At 33.0% G+C, this 20,077-nt stretch overlaps 2 protein-coding genes and 1 long non-coding RNA gene across 4 annotated transcripts; 2 read left to right on the top strand and 1 right to left on the bottom strand.

The window, feature by feature from the left end:
* Window positions 1–302: 302 nt before the first annotated feature.
* On the top strand, window positions 303–9,825 carry LOC100577028 (insulin-like growth factor I). 2 transcript variants are annotated; one of them, XM_026442144.1, is made up of 3 exons: window positions 422–1,424; window positions 6,554–6,824; window positions 8,968–9,825. In XM_026442144.1, the coding sequence occupies exons 1-3, from the start codon at window positions 913–915 to the stop codon at window positions 9,046–9,048; spliced, it is 864 nt and encodes a 287-aa protein (XP_026297929.1). In that variant the 5' UTR covers window positions 422–912; the 3' UTR covers window positions 9,049–9,825. The 2 variants fall into 2 exon arrangements, with proteins under 2 accessions (XP_026297928.1, XP_026297929.1); XM_026442143.1 differs by lacking the exon at window positions 8,968–9,825 and having other exon boundaries at window positions 303–1,424; window positions 6,554–7,475.
* Window positions 9,826–14,871: 5,046 nt separating this feature from the next.
* Window positions 14,872–16,958, bottom strand: LOC100576982. Its single transcript, XM_003250085.4, has 3 exons — window positions 16,593–16,958; window positions 15,963–16,243; window positions 14,872–15,249 (listed from the first exon to the last, which is right to left on the bottom strand). Exons 1-3 carry the CDS (start codon window positions 16,798–16,800, stop codon window positions 15,055–15,057), a joined length of 684 nt encoding a protein of 227 aa, XP_003250133.2. The 5' UTR covers window positions 16,801–16,958; the 3' UTR covers window positions 14,872–15,054.
* Window positions 16,959–17,342: 384 nt separating this feature from the next.
* On the top strand, window positions 17,343–19,776 carry LOC113218955. Its single transcript, XR_003305214.1, has 2 exons — window positions 17,343–18,900; window positions 19,659–19,776. It is a non-coding gene; the product is annotated as an uncharacterized LOC113218955 (long non-coding RNA).
* The last annotated feature ends 301 nt before the right edge of the window (window positions 19,777–20,077 follow it).

Here is a 20,077-nt window from a genome sequence, read left to right as displayed (position 1 = left end):
TTCGACGATTCTCTCTCTCTCTCTCTCTCTCTCTCTCTCTCTCTCTCTCTCTCTTCCCTCCTCCCTCCTCCTTTCTTCCCCTTCCCCGTTCGAGACGAGGTTGTATATCCCTCCTCTCTCTGGGGATAATTAAATTCAGCTTAAGAAGAGAAGAGGAATAAGAAAAGAACGGTCGGTTTCAAACACGATTCGATTCCTTCCTTGCCGAAGAAACGTGACAGGGATCGAACGATCTCGCTCCATCGACCCCTTCTCTCCATCTAACTGTGGATCACACACGAGGCCGTGTACCACCAGCAGCCCGCCATGACCTCCCCCTTCCCTGTATAATCCCGCTCCGACTCTCCGCCACCTACTCCGTGGCTGATCGCTTTTCCCCTCTCTCGTGCGTCTCCTTATCGTTCCACTCCTCTAATCCGTGAAATCTGGAACAAGAACCGCGTGGCGAGGCGAGCCGGTACCAGTGGCACCGAGGAACTCGGTACCAACGGAGGTCTCATCTTCGGGAAACGAGAACCCGCGCGCTCCCTGCTCGCCGTCGTTCAACCGTTAACGACGACCGCCGCACGTTCCCGATCTCACCGTAAAGTGCGCGTATATAAAACCGATCCCGACCACCTGGAACACCTAGTTTATCGTAACACGGTGTCGGGTACGCATCGTTCCCAATTCGTCGCTCGGACGATCCTTTCTTCGAATCTTCGAATCATTCGAATCGTTAAGAGAAAAAGGAAAAAAAAAATAAACTTATGATTTCGATCGAATCGTATCACGTCGAAGAGTATAATATCACGGATAAAAATAGTTTGGCAAAGTTCTTGAAAGATCGGAAGGTAATATCGAAAGTTCACGAGGAATATTGAATCGAGTTTCAGAGGAAGCATATATATATATATATATATATCTATATATATGTGTATATATGTATACATATACACGCACACACATATATATATACATATATATATAAGATTGGAGAAGTGGAAGGAACGACACGTGTCGCTGTGTTGCTATAGTGAATCGGTATCAGTCTGGTTCACGAAAACGTTCAGTGTACGTTACGCACGAAAATTGATCGTTACCGACGATACGATGCCACGAAGCGGTTTCAAAACGGCCATGTTCAGGCCGAGCAGGGCCAGGACGATAGTCCTGGTCGGTTTGGTGTTGCTCACGCTTCTCGACGCCGTGAACGGCATACCGTACAAGAGATCGTTGCTCAGGCTGTGCTCGAAAAGTCTCAGCGACGCCCTGTACCTCGCGTGCAAGGGTCGTGGATACAACGAGCCGTTTTCGTACAGCGGCGAGGACGACCCTATGGACGTGGGGCCCGGACTCGCGGAGGAGTGTTGCTACCATCAGTGCAGCTATGCTCAGCTTGAACAGTACTGCAAACCGGATAACGCCAGCTCCGTGGACGCCGTGTGAGTGGATGTTAGTTTCTTCTGTTTTCTTTTGATATTTTTTTCCCCACCCTTCGAACGCTGCAACGACATTTGCTTCTCTTTCCCATTTTTATATCGCTTTCTTTGCTTCCTTTGTTTTATATATATGTATATGGGAATGATACTTTTTTTCTTCGGGATGTATCTTGATCGTAAGATTTATTGGTGGAATAATTTGGTGATTTTGAATGGATGAGGAATTTTTAGTTTTGGTAAATTTTAAATGAAAGTTGAAAGTGGTCGTTGAAAGGAAATGATAGTGTTAATAGGGTAATATGATGAGTTTGATTATCGATGATTTTTGTAAAATTGTTTTTCGTGTAGTTTTTAACGGCTCCAAATAGTGTTTCGATTGATCTTCTTTTCTGATTGGTGATTACCAGTGATTGATAATATTAAGAGTGATTGAAAATTAGATTATTAATCATAATAACAATGATAACTTGCTATCTGTATCTATTAATCTTCTGTAATAGGGTAGAATTTTATGGGTCAAATGAAAACTCGCTCGAGAAGACGCGGTTTCATTAATAATTCTAGTGAAATTGAGGGGGTCAACATTATTCCTAGTTGTCAATTATGGTCGCTTACCTCTGACTTCGTTAATCTTTCCAATAATACCTCGGATGAGCCTTGACGATCAATCTTAAACGAAGGTGTTTAACATTCATCTCGACGATCAATTTCTTCTCTGTCTCGAGGATGCCGGAAATCATCGACTTCGTGGAATTCTAATCGATTTAATTGTTAAATTGGCCTGTTCAACTGCTGAATATTCCATTATGCAAAGTTTTTTTTTTCTTTTTTTTTTCCTCGCAACAACCTCCAATCCGCCTTGGGTTTTTTCCAGTGATTTCGGCTGCAATTATCGGGTACGAGATTAATTTCCCACCGGCCTCGTTACAACAATTCCAAGTTCGAAATAGCTTCTACGACTCGATCGCTTCTTTTATCCTTCTTATTTATTCGTATATCACGCTTATTTTTATTTCTCTTGCAAGCGCTCGTTTATCGAATTATTTATAACACAAGGAAGTTGTTTTCGCGGAGATCGTCTTGCACGGCGAGACTATGTTAATAAAAATATTGACTTTCAATATTCAACGTTATATTTTTCTGTCAAACGTGAATTACTTTTACATCATACGAAGATGTAACGACGATTGTTTAAATTTTATTTACGATTTCTTTTTTATAATATTTAAAAATCTGTTTTTAACTTTGATTGATCTAACATAGTCAATATTGACTGTAACCCAGATACGTATTTAAAATGATGGTCCAGATTGTTTAACCTAATTTTCGAAGCCTTTATTTAGATCTTTGAAGTTTCGATCTTGATAAAATCTAATGATAAAATCTATCCATCAACAACCAATATTGAGAAATATTCAAATAATTAGAATCGATCCAAGTCACTGGCAAATTCTCGCCAGAATCTATAAACTAACAAACGATCAATATATCATCTTTAACTACATCTTTTGATATTTTCAAATACTTTTGAAATTTGTTCAGAAAAAAATGAATTTCCAAATCATCGATTGTTGATCTTTTAAATCTTTACGAAATTTTGAAAGAAGATCAATCGATCCATCCAAGATGAGAGAGAGCTTTCAATTCATATTCATCAACTATCCTAGTCAAGTTCTTTTTCGCAAAAGAATTCGTCAAAAATAAATTCGACCAAGACTGATGATCCGACAGAACATCCAGTGCCAATACCGTGCAATTAATATCCATCAATTATTGGCTCGGTTCCGATCGGTACAACAAAATCATCTATTTACCCGCGTTCCATCGGGAACATGAGTTTCCAATCAACATGAGTTGTTATTCTTTCGTTCTCCACGATAGAATTCATCTCGTTGGACTTTACCATGTCGATAGTAGGTGGCTCGCGAAGCTGTAATTATTAACCGGCCGGTTCAATTGTCGCTGAGAAGCAGAAAGAGAGGAAAAAAAAGGAGAGAAAAAAGGAGAGAGAAGAGCACGAGAGAGCAGCTCATTATCAGTCGCTCCACGATAATCTCTGTCGCTTTTCCTAAAGTTCACGGTTGCGTGAAGTGGCATGGCGCCAGGAAGGTTAGTCCGAAGTACTAGGACGATCAAACCGACGCTATCTGTTTCGTAGCTCGATCTACGGTTTTTTCATTTTTTTTTTTTTTTTTTTTCAATCCTCTTTTCTCGTCCCAGAGATGGACAAGCGGATCTCGTTCTTTATGACTCTTCAAAATCTTTTTCTTCTTATACTCGTTCTTATTCTTGGAGAACTTCTTTTCATCTTTCTTTCTTTTCTTTTTCTGCACAATCTTCTTTCTTAGTTGTCTTGCTCATCATCTTCTTATACTTCAAAATCTTCTCGCTCTGTATCTTCTTTTTCTCAGTCAAGATCCTCTTTGACCCTTCCTCTTCTTCCTTTTTTAAAGGTCTGATGGATTCTGACAGGATCTTCCTTTATTTTCTCTCTCTCTCTCTTTCTCTTTTTCTCTCTCTCTCTCTTTCTTTTATTCTTCAAAATCTTCTCCTCGTTCTTTTTCAAGAATCTCTTTCAAGAATCTCTTCTTGTTTTTCTTGTTTGAAATATTTTTCTTCTTCTTCTCTTCCTTATTCTTTTTCTCCTTCTCTCAAAGATCGAATGCGCAAGCGCACAACATTCAGCTCCATTATCGATTTCGCGCTTCTTGTTTACCAAAGATATACAGAAACATGTGAATCGAATATTTTCAAGCGTGGCCAAATATGAAATATCAACTGTCGTTTTGATTAATGATACATGCTGGTTCCTTGAACACGAGAGATTTTTAATAATGATGCATTCGTTTTTTTCTTTCTGTTTTGAAAAATGATCGAGTTATATCTCTCATCCTGCTAAATTTGATATAGGTAGTATATCATTGTAAGAAGAAAAAAGAATTTTTTTGAATTAAGAAAATTACTTAAAATTCTTTTTCATTTATTTATTTGGTTTTAAAAATAATTAAATTCTGACGATACGAATCCATTCTGCATTAATTGTTTAATCACGATGTATAGAATATGAATATGTTTTTTAATATTTTTGTATAAATTTATTTATAGATCTTAAAAAGAAAAAAAAACTTCAAAATAATATTTTTCATTAAACTTAAAATTAAAAGTAATATTGTCTATCCCTGTTATTAATTTTTTAACAACAATTAACAATGAATGTTTAATGCTTTTATTTATTATTGCAATACATTATCTTGCGTAGCTATCATCAACAGTATATTAAATCAGTAAAATTAATCAAGCTTCATGAATCATATTCTTAAGAGAAGAAAAAAATGTTTATTAATACAAGAAAATGATGACATAATTAAAAACTAAAAAAAAAAAAAAAAAATAATAACATTGATATTATAAACAATTTACAAAATAACAGAAATATTATTGTGCATGAATTATATCGACTGTGAACTTCTATGAACGAATAAAAACGTCCTTCATAACTACTTACCAACTTATATTAATGTAATTAAGAGTTTATCTCAATACGTTACATCATGTTGCAATTTTCAACTGTCTTATTTTTACATAATATTTATATCATCGTGTAGTATCTTTTTAACATATGTAATTCATTATCTGACATGGCTGTTAACCTCTTACGTCCACTTCTATTTTCTACTTGGCTGTTATTTAAAAGTTTCTACTTAAAAGTTTATTTTTTTTTTTTTTTTTACTTTGAAGTAAAAACCATAATTTCTTGCCACTTGTAGAAATGTGTAGAATATTCTAGAAATCGATTGTTTCCTCTTCTATCATTTTTTTTTTTTTCTACTATTCTTTTTTCTACGATGTTTGCAAATGAATGATTATACCTTAGGTAAGACTTAATATTAAATCCAATGATTGCTACATGTGTCTTCCAATGTATTTATTCTTTTGAAATAATGTTTCCATGTCTCATTTTATATTGCACAATCGACTTCATCAGTGCCTCTTCATACATCTGACGAGGAACATCAATTATGATTAAGAATCTCTTCAGTTGTCCCGAAGGAATGTATATTCTTGCTGTCTAGACACGTACGCAATAATCTTGCGATGAATAATTTCTTGCTTTAACAATCATATGTTTTAAAAAAAAAATGTAATTATGGCCTGGACTGAAGGTAGAGGAAAAAAAAAATTAAAAATTACTCCTTGCCATCAACGTTGAACAAGAATAATTGCAGTTTTCCGTATAAACATTCCTCGAACTTCAATAATGCTTTAATGAGTGGCCTAACAAACCTTGTTGCATTCATTATTCTCTTCACAAATATTTTACTGTCTACATTCTTTCATTTCCTTTCTCTGTCTCTTTCTCTCATTATCTTCTTCTTTTTTTTTTTTTTTTTTAATTAATACATTGAATGAGTAAAATAAGTGTATCCAAGAGGAAAGAAAATAAATGATCTTGCATAATGTCTCTACTCTTTCTTGTAATTAACCTTTCCATTATTAAAGATGTCTGCCTACGGCCAGACATTGAACAAGTCTTTTTTTATACCATCATAGATTTTATAATTAGAAACTCTATCTACGTTTCTACATTATTATACTCGTCTATTTCATTTCTCATTAAGATGATTATTATCTACATTTAAATGCATAAGTTAATTTGTCGCCTTTTTAAAGAAAATAATGCGGATAATTTTTCTTCAAAATTGCTATAAAGCCGTATACTGAATTAAATTTTTAAAAATTTAATAACTTTTATCGACAATTCTATAATTCTTACGACGATATTAAAAAAAATTAAATAGAAATCTTTTAGAATTGCTATGACATGTACAATATTTTTCAAAAATTCGTCGATATACTTTCAACTTTGAATCTATCCAACGGGACAATAATACTTTAACATAATAATAAAGACAAGTATCTCGATACAACAAAGAAGGATTCAAATATAAATATATATTTGACAAATTCTATGCATGCGCCTTCACAAAACTTTCATTCGAGACAGACACCGAACAAAATACACATCGCTTCCGCTTGTATCTCATACATATATATATCTTCAAAATCAACAGCAAAATCAAACCTACCCTCATCTTCATTATTCGCCATTTTTGTTTCCGTTTATTTTATAGAAAGAGTCCGGTCTGGATAAAATACCCGTACCTGTCCACGAGGTCGGCAGCCTCGTCGTCGTCGGAAGAGAGATCGAGGTCGGACATCGGCTACGTCCACGGTACAATCAAGTGTAGGATCCATGGATCGAAGGGGGCACGAAAGAAGGGGGCTAACACGGACCGTGACGACGACGCCGGCGGCTGCGATGGGAGAAACTCGATGAGGAGGCATCGAACCGGCCATTGCGGTTGCAGGCATCGACGACAGAGGCGTCGTCGTCCTGGCAAGGTGTCTATCACCGTCCAATTAATCCCTCATCATTTCTCTCTTCTTCCTTATCCTCCTCCTCCCCCTCCTCCCCCTCCTCTCACTTATTCTCTCACTTATTCAAATTTTTATCCTCGTGATATCTTATTATTGGATCACTCGAGTTCTGGTGATATGCTGCTGACGTGTTATTAAGAAACTTCTCGATTTTCTTTCGACGAATCGTAAAATTTTTCAGAGTCATTTAATTCTCGACGTGTGGGGAGATCCACGATATTGCGGAGGCCCTGTGAGGGGTCGATATGTTCCGTCCAATAAATCCATCCGTGTGTTTTCTTCTTCTTCTTCTTCTTTTTTTTTTTTCTTTTTTTTTTTCTTTTTCTTTTTTTCGTTACTTAGGAATATAGCTTAGGATTTTTATAAATCGATTTTTGTGATATTTTATGGGATTGTGTGGATCTTTTAGCTGTAATAACTGTGATTCTTTGTGAGGTTTCTTACGAGATAATTTATCTTGTGATTGTTTGTAAGATCGTTGACGGAATTCCTTTGTAATCATTATGATTCTTTGTAAGACACTTTTTGATGGAATTCTTTTTTTGTTGTAATGCCTAACTGTGATTCTTCGTGAGATTCTTATGGGATCATTTAAGTATAATTGTTTAAATTTTTATTATATATATATATATATCTTAATTATATTATTTAAATTTTTAATCTATATATGATATATATATTTTACAAATATTTATTGTGGAATAAAAATAAAAAAGAATAATAAATAATAAATAGAAATTGAACATCATTTATACATGTGAACCAGTCGATGCACAAATACCTACTGACTTTTCATTCAAATAATAAAAGTTCATTTATAAATAGTAATCTATTATTGTTAGTTATATATACATATTTATATATATAAAAAAAAAGATTTATATTTTTCACGAGCAAATATATCTTTTCTTCGAGATGCAGAAATATGTTGAGATCGAAGAATTCATTTCTACGAGATATCCAAGTCACCTTATCGACTATTAGAAACAGCTGCTGACCTAAGATAGTCATCGTGACCTGAACGCTAACAAAGCTCCTAAACACGTGAATTTAAATAGCATTAGGCATAGATCTCTAAATGTTAAGAGTTCTATCTATGTTTAATTTTTATACATTATATACGAAAAATGATTGATGATAAAAATGAATTAAATTTTGATATTTTAAAATAAAGAGATTTATTAGATATAAAAAGATTGAAATAATATTTGTAAGTTAAAAAAAATATTGGCATTTGAAATATTTTGTTGTTTTATAGAATAGGAATATGATTAAAAAGCGATCAATTGAATTGTTTGAAAATTTTATTAAATTATTATTTCGATAGGAATAAAATTTTAATATTTTAATATTGTTGAAACATATTCACGATATTAAAATTTTACCATATGGTATCTTTATTGAAATTATAATGTTAGTTTAATCTACCATGATTGAAATTTGTTTTATCGGAAATTTTTTTAATTAATCTACATAACATAAATATATTTTTTTCCGAGATAAATATGGTTCGGTGGAATCAGCAGTTTTATAATAAGTCAACAGTTTTATAATAAACGTTTCCATAGTGTCGGTGAATTATCTTCGTCGAACTATTAGAGAAATTAAACGAGATCCAATAATAAGTAAACAAAGACGATAAGGGATCAGATCAGGCACTTTTAATTGCGCTTGCATAGCTAATTGTAAGTGCAATCTGCGGTTGCATTCATTCTCGAACTCGTTTTGCGATTTCATTATCTTGGAACTTTTTTCTTCTTTTTTTTTTTTTTTTTTCTAAATTATTATTTCGCAAATGGAATAAATATATAATATTGACGATACGCTGTATGAATATCACGCGATACTTTCCAAGTATTTTTGATTGAATAAATATTTATTTCTCTTTTTTTTAAATTTTATCGATGAAAGATCCCTTATCGAACTAAATAAATTAAACATTCATTCTGTCCCGTTCAAATATTTTATAAATATTTGATCACACTGAAAGAAAAAGAATTTTCGAAAACAAGTATCGAACGAGAAGAGAAAATAATTGTTTTTTAAAGAAACAGAATGAGAAAAATTAACAACAGATAGATAAAAATTCTCTTTTCTCACGTTCCAGATGTTAGACAAGACACCAGGCGTGAAAACATCAAGGCACGAAACGTTAAAATTGCCGGTGTCATCGAACAAAAGCGAATAATTTCTTCAGAACGTATGAGGGAAAAAAAAAAAGATAATGAAAAACGAGGGAGAGGAAAAGAATAATATCCTAAGCGGCGCCATTTTGCCGCTTCTCGGCATCGAACTCTCCATTCTTACCTCTTCCCTCCTTCATTCGTGCACACTTATCAGGAATAATCGAAGTGACCACGAGTTTAAAAGTTAACGACAAAATCGTAACGAACAAAGAGAGTAGATTAAAAAGAAAAAAAAAGAAAAAAAAGAAACAAAAAACAAAGAAACGAAAGAAAAAGACGTAAAGAAAAGAAACCGATGGACGAAAAAAGAAAAAAAAGTATGAGAAACTCGGACGTAACTCGGAAAAAGAGAGCATGAAAATCAGTAAGAAGATGTCTAGTCCCATAAAACAGTGATAAATTTGGTCGTGGTATTTTCTCGAGTCAAAGGAAAAGAGATTTTTAAGAGAAGAGAGTGAGAAAAAATAAGTCGTTCGATCGTCCTCCCTTCGAATCCACGGCGTGAAATGTCGGGAAGTTTTGGGAAATTTATTGCTTTTATCTGTATATAAATTTCGACAAATTTTTCCATCCGAATCAAACATTTTAAATCTAAAGAAAGAATGAATATGATAAAAGAACGAAAAAAAAAAAAAAGAAATAGAAAAATGGAAGAAAAGATCGTGGATTTCTCGTACGTGGATCGTCGCATCGTTTCGAGAACGACATCTCTGCTTGAGTGACGCGGAGGATTTTGGAATAAATTGCACGAATAAATTCGTGGCTGAATAAGAAAAAAAGAAAAAAATGGAGAAGCTGTATATGTTCGAAAGGATCCCGGGCCAACAGTCGCGCGCGATCTTCTAAAGAAAGACTTAAATCCAGTGTTGTAATGTCTAATCTAATACGTATACTGTTAAGCATATGCATATATATATATATATATATATATATATATATATATATATGTATGTATATATATATATATTTTTTTTGCTCGATTTTTCGTTTTATTATTATTTTTTTTCTTCTTTTTTTTTTTAACGAGACATAAATGTGAAATTTAGATTTAGTTTCGAAGATATTCTCTCTATATATTTTTTTTTTGTTTTTTTTCATTTTTCTCGCACGGTTATCGGCCACTTTCAACCCCCTTGTCGAACAATGATCTCACTAGTATTAGAGCTAAGGAATTTTCTAAGTTTAATAAATTAGTGCTGAACGAACTAGTCACTAAGGACGACGGTGAGAGGTAGCTGGCAACCGAGGGAAAAGTGAAAAATAATCGTGAAGTAGTTATCAATCAAGAAATTTCCACGAAAATGATAAAAATCGAGTAATGATCCTGACTTTTTTTTTTTTTTTTTTTGGATGAAATCCATGCGAAAAATTTAGTGTCCGGTTTATAAGAAAACGGATTTTAATAGAAATCGACTTTTTTTTAAATCTATTTTTTTTACATCTAAATTTTTCAGCCTGGATAATACTATTCTTCGTTTCCCACGAAAAAAATTTGAAACAGAAGATTTCCAAATTAAATTAGAATCTTCTCGAGGCAAAATTGAACGATTTTAAGACAGCCATTACAATAACTTCGAAATTTATTTTCGTTACGTTTGTTATTCGTTACAAAGCGTATATTACTAATTTAGAAATTTCAAAAGAACAACATCCAGACTGCTTTTCAATCGAATGACCTAAAAAGGAAGCGCAATTGCTCTTTACAACCGAACACAAATAAGCAGATGCATATAAACGGATATACCAGCGATAGAACATTGCCGTGCCGTTTAACACCATTCAATTTTGCCTCGTACTGTATAGTGAGATACTCGAGGCACACTCGAGTGGTGCATAATGATCGAGGATCGCGAACCACCAGATGTGTTTAAACGTCATTCGCTTAGTTTTTCAATTAGTTAATTTATTTCATTCGACCCTCGATACATTCGAGTGTGCCGTTTTAAATTCCGCTGTTTTTATGCGTAGCGAGTAGTGTATGCAAATTAGTGAGATATCGGAAGAAGTATAAGTAAGAATTTTAATAAATATTCTAGAATGATAATTATATTAACCCTGCTATGCTCTTTGGATCATCATTTGAGACCCAATCATATTTTTCTACCTATATTGATGAATTGGAAATACGAAAGACTCGTAGTCACTCATTTTAATTTTTTATTCAAAATTCGACTTTTCGTAGTATTCAAAATTCGTAGATAAAGATTTGCAAAAGGAGTTCATAGCAGAGTTAATATCTTTTTTTTTTTCATTGTCAAAATTCAGAAGAATAAAAATATTACATAATTTTCTTTTACAATTATTATTATTTACAGAATGCAATAAAAATGTTAATAGTATGTTATTCATTATACTTCTTCCATCAAGTATTCATATTTCACGAGCATTTTATGTATATAGCTTTCATTTATTCGTCACACGTACTCATACACACAAATCATAATCGACGTTTCATTGTAAATAATTTGTATGTCGCCATGGGTCCTGTGTAACGAGGAACGATTTATTTATATCAATCGAATAGCTACTTGTTCGCGAAGTCTTCCTTCCTGTTCAGACGCGTCGACCATAAGAGATCGCGATTCAAACGGGACACGTGGCGAGTTCTTGCGTAACCGGATTGCAGATAGCGATGGGATCGATTTTCGTTGTCGATATACATGGAAATTTTTTTCCCCAGTTCAATCTGTCAGAATTTGCATGGAAATACTAGAAAGAATTAACTTGACACATTTATTTTCGACTTATTCCTCGGGGATGATATATTTCAGGATAATTTAATAATAATAATAACAACAACAACAACAACAACAATAATAATAATAATAATAATAATATTTTCATTCATAAAAAAAGTGAAATTTATTCCTGCAATTGATTAAAGTTCATCGTTATTTTCGAATATTTTTCGAAATTGAAAAAGGATAGAGATATATCTCCATCGACTAGAAAGTTCTTTTCTGAGTATTTAATAATAGTAGTGGATATTCATAACGGTCAGAGATATTTAATTTTGGATTTCTTATTTGTTACGTAAAAGTTGAAGATAATTTATCGCCTACTGTACATCTTCCTTCTCTCCCTCTTTCTGTCTTCACACATTTTGAAAGCCGCTCCGACAATGATATATTTCACTTGCTTGTACCATCATAATTCATTGTCATCTCTGTTTGCCTATTCTTTGGTCTCTGATTTTTCTTTCGTATTTAGTTCACCGCATTAATCCTCAATATATTATTAGTGAATCTTTAATTTTGAATTTAGAATTTATAATCATCTTTTACTCTTTCATAAACAAATTATTATGATATATTTCAATTTCTTGAATATGTAAGAAGAAAATTATTTTCAAAATCTCTATACTTATGTCATTCATAACAATGTCTTTTCTTTACAAACTTTAAACAAATATTTGATGATATATTGACATTGTTGTAATTCTAATTAATTATTTAATCACTTGAAATATCCAACAATATTTTTCTCTTTTAAAACAAGTTTAATGATTATCATTTCTTGAGATTCGAAAAGATGAATCATCATTTTATTTACTATTTGTTCTCTGTTAATGTAAAAGAGTGAACCTATCATTAAGATAGATATTAAAAAATCTAAAAGTGTATTTTGGTGCATCTTCTGACAGATTGGACTATTAACAGATCACGTTGTGTCAACGTGTCGGACATGCTACTCGTGCACAAAGAGTGAGAACAAGCATTTGCTTCTCCTCGTCTTTCTACTCAATAGAAATCCACGAGAGATCGGTCTTTATTAGGCGATTTCGTGATACGATCTTTGTTCGGTACACGTGCTTCTTTAAAATTAAAAATCGTTCTTGGTTCGACACGTTTCGTTACTCGTAGGGGGAAAAAAATATAAATTGCGTTCCCTAGAAGTCATAAGAATTTCCGAAAATTTGAAAATATAAAATCAAAAATACGAGTTAAATTTTAAATCATTTTAAATCAATGTGACCAATATCTTGGTAAGACATGATCGAGAATCAATGAATCAAATTAGTATCTCTCCATTTTTAACGTCTCAAGATATAAATATTCTTCCTATGAAAAAATGCAAAACTTTGACTTATTTCACGTGTTTTTTCGTCAACGATCCTTCAGATCAATCAAGAAATGAAATCTGAAATAGAATTCGTAAAGCAATAAACCTGCACACACTGATTAAACATTGATTCCAAAAGCACACGTGTAACGTGTCGTTTCTTGAATAATTTTCGAGACGGCTCCAAAAATACGATCCCCGAAAGAGGTATGCAAGAACACATAACGTCATTCGAAAGCGCAGAAATAAACTTTACGACTTTTCGCAAAATTTGAAAAAAAGAGAAGAATAATGAAAATGAGAGAGAGAGAGAAAGAGAGAAAGAGAGAAAGAGAGAGAAAGAGGGAGAAGGAGAGGAAGAGAGAGTATAAAACTTTGCAAAATCGTACATAAACGAGAGAAACGAACATTTTCTCGCAAAACGAATATTTTTTCGATATTTTTCCACGTTCGATCCCATCACTACCTGAAAACTGTCCATTATTCCGTCAGCCATTAACCGCTGCACACGGTTCGCTTGTAAATTGGATGATAGTAGCAAACCCACTACGGGACATCATCTCTCTCTTTCTCTCTCTCTCTCCCTCTCTCTCCCTCGCGATTCTTCGTGCGAGTGCACTTTCGGCCCGAAGTGCCGCGGATGATACGGTATCCGATGCTCGAAGCGTGCGAGCGTGAAGATCGTCTGATTTCCGATTGATGATCTCGAGAACTCACCCTGTTTCCCTTTATCACGTTCATTAAGAACGCGAATTATCGGCCGTGAGAATGGAGAAAACGAAATATGTATTAAATGTCGCGTTGGATGGCTTGTACATAGAGGCGATGAAATTGTATTAATTTTGATGTAAATAAAATGATTATTTGTAAGGTAACTTTTCCCCGAGATTATTTTTCTCTTCGTGATTTCAACGATTCGCGAGTCTTTCGATCGAATTTTATGATAACGAATTTTAGAGACGGGCTGAGTATTATATTTTCGCGGGGAGAAGGGTTGTAAGTTTCGATTATTTATCGAGCTTTTATATATTTCTTTTTGGGAATCGAAATTTTGTAGAATCGAAGGAAAAATTACGAGAGAATCGTGTTATTACGTAAGTAAGAAACATGATTCTTTTTTAATCTAATTTAATTTTTTTAATATCCTACGAATGCATTTTATTTGAAAGATCTTGAGAAAATCAGCTTGCGTGTTATCTTTTGCATTTGCAGTGGTTAAGTAGTAATCTTAAGAAGATTATGTAATTTTAAAAAGATTAATCATACGTATTGCAGAAGCAGTTCATACTTGTTAAATATATATCGTGCATACATTAAATGCAAATGAAACCTGTTTTCAAATGAAAAGCGATGTTCTTATGTTATTTATATTTTGATACGAAACCGGATTTTGAAATGTAATTATGTTATATTTTATCTAAATTTGCTTATTTTGCATAATTGTACGCGAGCATTTATTATAATATTATAGCCCCACACATCGTCGTTTTAAGAAAATATTTATCGCGAAATGTTTCAAATATTTATTAATTTTTAATAGAGAACGATCTAATCTAATCTGAACTTTTAATCTTTAAAAACAAGGGACATGTTTAATATTTAAATAAATGAAACAGATTTATAAACTTTACAAAATCTTTAAGATGAATCTAAATTAAATTATATTTGATTTATTGCCAGAATATGATTCTAAATTTGGGTAAACAAATATGAAAAAAAAAAGAAAGGAAAACATATAAAAAAGATCGCAATTTATGCAAAAATAGACAAACGCAACAGCATGGCTGGTATTTTATTTCCTTTAAATATTCTCTAAGAAAACATCTGAGAAATTAAGTAATATGTACATTTCCTTAAGTATCGTTTTCCTTAAATAATAACTCTTAAGTAACTGTTTGTATTTCTTTTCGATGAAAAAATATTAACAGTGAATTGCGAAGTCGTCTTTAATATCCCATACAAGGAATTATTCGTGGATTATCGTAGCACAGTCTCGCATTCGGACAGCATTTCATTGCGATCTGTTGGAAAATTTTCTTGTTAAGATTCTTCGAGTTTCTTGGCATTCTGTCACCGATCTCATCGTGAAGTTCTTCCAGTTCTTCTGGGCTTAAATTGAAACCGAGAAGATCGTCCGATTTCTGTGAAATAGTTTCATTCATTCGTTAATTTTCCACAATTACCATAACTGTACAGTTAACACTTAAATTTGTTATTATATACTATCATATATATATATTTTTTATACCGTCACCTATAATTATATTTTAATAATTGAATTACAATGCAATCCTTGACATAGAAAATTACAAACTATTAATAATAATGAACAATGAATGAATTTTAAACAGAGAATATTTTATCGTTCCCCCTCGAGAATATAACACTTCTCGGATTTCTTTTTTTTTTAATATTTTTTAATTGAAAAAATTTTCAAAATAATAAATAAGACAAATGGATATAGAGATAGTAAGGGTTTTATTGCATTCATACCGTTATAGTGCTACATTAACTTTCATTTTCATTGACAATATTATTCATTTTATCAGAATTATAAATAGCCTGTACTTTCCCTCGCAGTTCTTAATTACAACAGATCCTCAAATATATAACACACGAAATCGATAATTTAATAATAACATTTTACGCTTTGAACATCTTCTTTGAACGCACGCAATAAATTTTAACTTTACATGGCATCGACTTACATGCTTTTTTTTTTTTTTCTGTGCACTATTTTAATATTATTCTCCATTCATATAATCATTTTGATTAAGATGAATAAATATCGAAACGTGAAGAAGTACGGAATTTATAAACCCCCTTTTTCATGGCTTGATTATTAAGAACTTACGACGGATCTTAATAAGTATTTCGGTCGCATAGGTAGGGATGAACCGTACATTCCTCCTGACAAGCCATTGTACTGAGTATCCATATATTCGAGTCCTGGCGTGATAAGCTCTGATTGATGGAAATTGGTCGATTGATAATTTTGTCCTATCCCTCCGAATCTCGAAGGCATAAGTCCATATCCACCATAAAAGCCATGCTGCAAAGGCATTCTAGCTTGTACATGGTAACTTCCCTCTGGCTCGATTATTTCTATACTGACTGGATTTTCTTCTATCACATCTGAAAGTTAAATTAATTCTTTATTTCATTTACTCGATGAATTAGCAAAAATGAAGTTGCAAAAAATTTAATCAATTATCATTTATCATTTATCATTGTTATCTTCTATCACGATCGAAAATTTTTGTTTGGAATCGATGGTTCCTTTTTGGATTCCTCCACAATCAGAAGCATATCTTCTCTTCATCTGAGACCGATTTCTCCATCAAATTAATGATTGAATTTCGCGTAGAGTTTTTATTTTTCCAACTTGTATCAATTGAAATTAATTACACATAAATTCTTATGAACGAATTAAATCCAAAGTACACAAAAAAAAAAAAGAAAGGAACGGGAAATCAAATCCAACCTGATATAGTCGCCTTTACGATCTGATCCGTATTACTAGTGTCAGATTTCTCCGGGGATCGTTTCATCCTTGGTCCTTTGCAGCTATTTATAATCACGTCCCTCGCGATGTTCTTGCACTGCAGGGACTGTCGAGTCGACTCGGCCCTCGAGATTTCGACGATCGTGGCCAGTATCGCCACGAATAAAGCGACTCGCATGCCACGCATATTTGCACCACGTACACAACTAACTTGTGCAATCGCTATTCGACGACGACGACGAACGATCGTGCACGCGAGATCCTCGGCTACTCCATGCCGCGATCATGCTTCTTCGCACTTTTAACGCGGCAATTATGCGCTGAAACGTGTCACAGGGCCGATCTTGCAATCGTGATTGTTTTACCCGGTAGTCGAATTCCTCAATGTCCTCGATTCACGGCACAGGAAACGGCGAGGAGGCCGAGAACAGGTGTAGATGGGATTGTTGTCCGATTCGTGATGTAATCATTGATATAAATTTCCATTTTTTATTTATCAAAATCGAATGAATGATTCGTATGAAAGTCGAGGTAGATCAAACTTCAGTCTTCGATGAATCTCAGAAGTTGTTTAAATAAATTGAAAATAAATTCGTGTTTTCAATTAAATTGGAAATTTCGAATTGGGGATGAAAAATTAAATTTGATGGGTAGCAATATCAGAAATAGACTAATCAAAAATTTGATGTATATAAAAATTACGAAATTATGGTGTATGAATTTTTGAAGAATGAATATCGTTAAATATGTTAATTGCTGACTTAATAATAAAGCAAGTTATCACTGAAAAAAATGCAAAGAAATCGATCGTAGTCACGGAATGATCACGTCATTGAAAACTTGAAGCATTGAACATTGTTATTTCATTGATAAAATTCAAATTGCAATCTGACAAATAAATTTTATTCACTTATTGATATGATCATTAAAATATATTTATAAAAATTTTTCCAATAACGAGGAATCATCCAATAACAAGGCTCATCAAATCATAGAAATCCATCTTAAGAATATCTAACCCTGGGATAACGAGAATCTCTTATTCGTGACAAAATAGTTAAAAATATGAAATACATTTCGTACAACCTTCGTTTCGAACATCTAATTATAAGATCTAAAAGTAGACGGCCAAAAGTAGACACTAATAAATTTCTCTCAGAATTTCTTACACTATACGAACCATGCCAAATCTGAAAGATCTGAGTACGCAATTGCCGAGTTAATTACAATCGTAATAGTAACTTTCCAAACGCCAAAAAGAAACCATCCCCCCAACCATAAAAACTTTAAATATACCCATTCGGTGATCATGAAACGGCCATTGAATTACCGGCATAAAATCGATCTTACGAAACGAGACCATAACTCGACGAGCACGAAAGAAAATTATTCGAACGATCGAGGCAACAAAGGGAAGCCGACGCAAGCGTGCAAACGCGAAACTCTTCGTGCCAATAACGACGATATTCCAGGCGATCGTTTCAAACTCTGTGAAACTACTCTTTCACCAAGGAGGGACAGAGATAGAGGGAAAGAGAGAAAGAAAGAGAGACAGAGAGAGAGAGAGAGAGAGAGAGGAAGGACGGAGGGGGACGGTGGCGTTCACGGGTGAGAGATAGCCGGTGCGAGTTAAACGCGTGTCTGACCCTCTTTGTGCGTGCAACGGCCGGTGCAATAGGAGTTAATCGAAAAAAGTAGGCAAGACAGAGATGGGAGGCAATTGAGAATCGGCGACGTCGAGACGCTTGCAATTAGCCGGCGCTCGCTCTATCTAGCCGCTAATTTCGTCTGACGCCATAGAACATAGAGGCTGAGGAGATGTTTCGAGATGGAATTCTCGAAAAATTACTTATAGGAATAGGAGATTCTCCGCCGGTTGTTTGAACGAGAACGATCGGTTTTTGCCAGTTAACCGGTTTAGAATGGAGGCACGATGCGAGGTGGTGGTCCGTGTCACTACTAGTCGACAGCACGATCGTGATCGATTGGAGAGAAATGTTGGATGGAGAAAAGACATGGATGATTCGAGGAATGCCGGCTCGTTCATTCATCTCGCGTCACATACATGGTGACTTTGAAACTTTGTGAATTATAGTAAGACAATTATCGAGATCAAGATGTTTCGGATGTTGGTATCTTGTCTTTTTTTTATTTTCAGTGAGTAAGATGTGTTTTATATATGCTATAGTGATTTCAAGAGTTAGTTGAAGAGAGGATATAGAGATATTTATGCTTCTGGCATAAATTTATTACATACAAGAGTACGTCAAGAGTAGGTTACATTGAGGTAGGGTACAGTTAGATAGATGAAAGACTATTATATAGCAAGTTTTTTTTTTCTCTCTCAATTTTTGCTTCAGTAGATAGAAGAAGATTTTGTAGATAGTATTCTTTGGCATTCATAATAAAAGAGTATTGAGAGAAATGATCAAATATATTATTGAAACGATAAAAATGGAAAACAGAGATTTTATGTTATTGATTATCTTGAAATCTATTGTAAAAGAGAAGTAAAAGATGTATCTTTTTTAAATCTATAATAATGTTTTCAATGAGTTGAAAAATGAGATAAAAAGGATAAAAATATCAAATGGTAAGATGAAGTTACTTATAAAGATATGTTCAATAATTAATTTTATATTATTGTTTACTGTCCAAAGAGAAAAATACATTTGTCAATCATAGAAATCTGACTGACAAAAGTTTATCAGTAATTTAAAAAAATCATTCTGCATATCAATAAAAAAATCTGCGATTATTCAAAAAGCAAATTACTTTGAAATATACTAATATATTCATAACTGATAGTGCAATTATGCAACTTTTTTAATCTGTTCTATCTATATTAAAATTATTCTAAGATCATGAAACAATATGATTCTTATTCCTCTGATAAACTTAAATTGTGAAAATTATTGTTTTATTTTTTTTTTTAATCAGTTAAATCAGTTTAATATATGTAATTTATTGGTGGTAAAATTTGCGAATGAATTAATCGCTTCTTCGAACGCAGTTGCAATCTATTTAGTTCAGTTTGTTTTCTAGGTCAGTAGTGCTCCACTTGAGGCGGTTCTCTAATCGGGATGATTTATCTCTGAAGGAAATAAATTAATAATATTTAGTAACAATATGTTGCGCCATTAAATTACAGGTTTTATTTGGTAAATATCTGTTTTGTTTATTTGTTTTTTTTTTTGAAATGTTTTGTGAAATAATTCACAAAATATATATTTTAATTATAAATTAATATTAAATTATTTATAAATCTTTACGCAAATAACGACATATACGTGCTTTTCAAAAAATGATAATTATTACTTGTTTTCCATTATGTAATTTAAGTTTGAAGCTTATGAGTTTGGAGAAAAATTAAAGAATTAATAAAAATTAATTTTATTTTTGCTGGTTAACTTAAAATATATAATTAAAGAATTATATATAAATAATTTTTTGAACATTCTTTT

This window comes from Apis mellifera, linkage group LG8 (assembly GCF_003254395.2).
Source record: "Apis mellifera strain DH4 linkage group LG8, Amel_HAv3.1, whole genome shotgun sequence".
Taxonomy (NCBI): domain Eukaryota; kingdom Metazoa; phylum Arthropoda; class Insecta; order Hymenoptera; family Apidae; genus Apis; species Apis mellifera.
The sequence above is the reverse complement of the archived record's forward strand: the minus strand, read 5'-3'. Positions and strand labels throughout refer to the sequence as shown.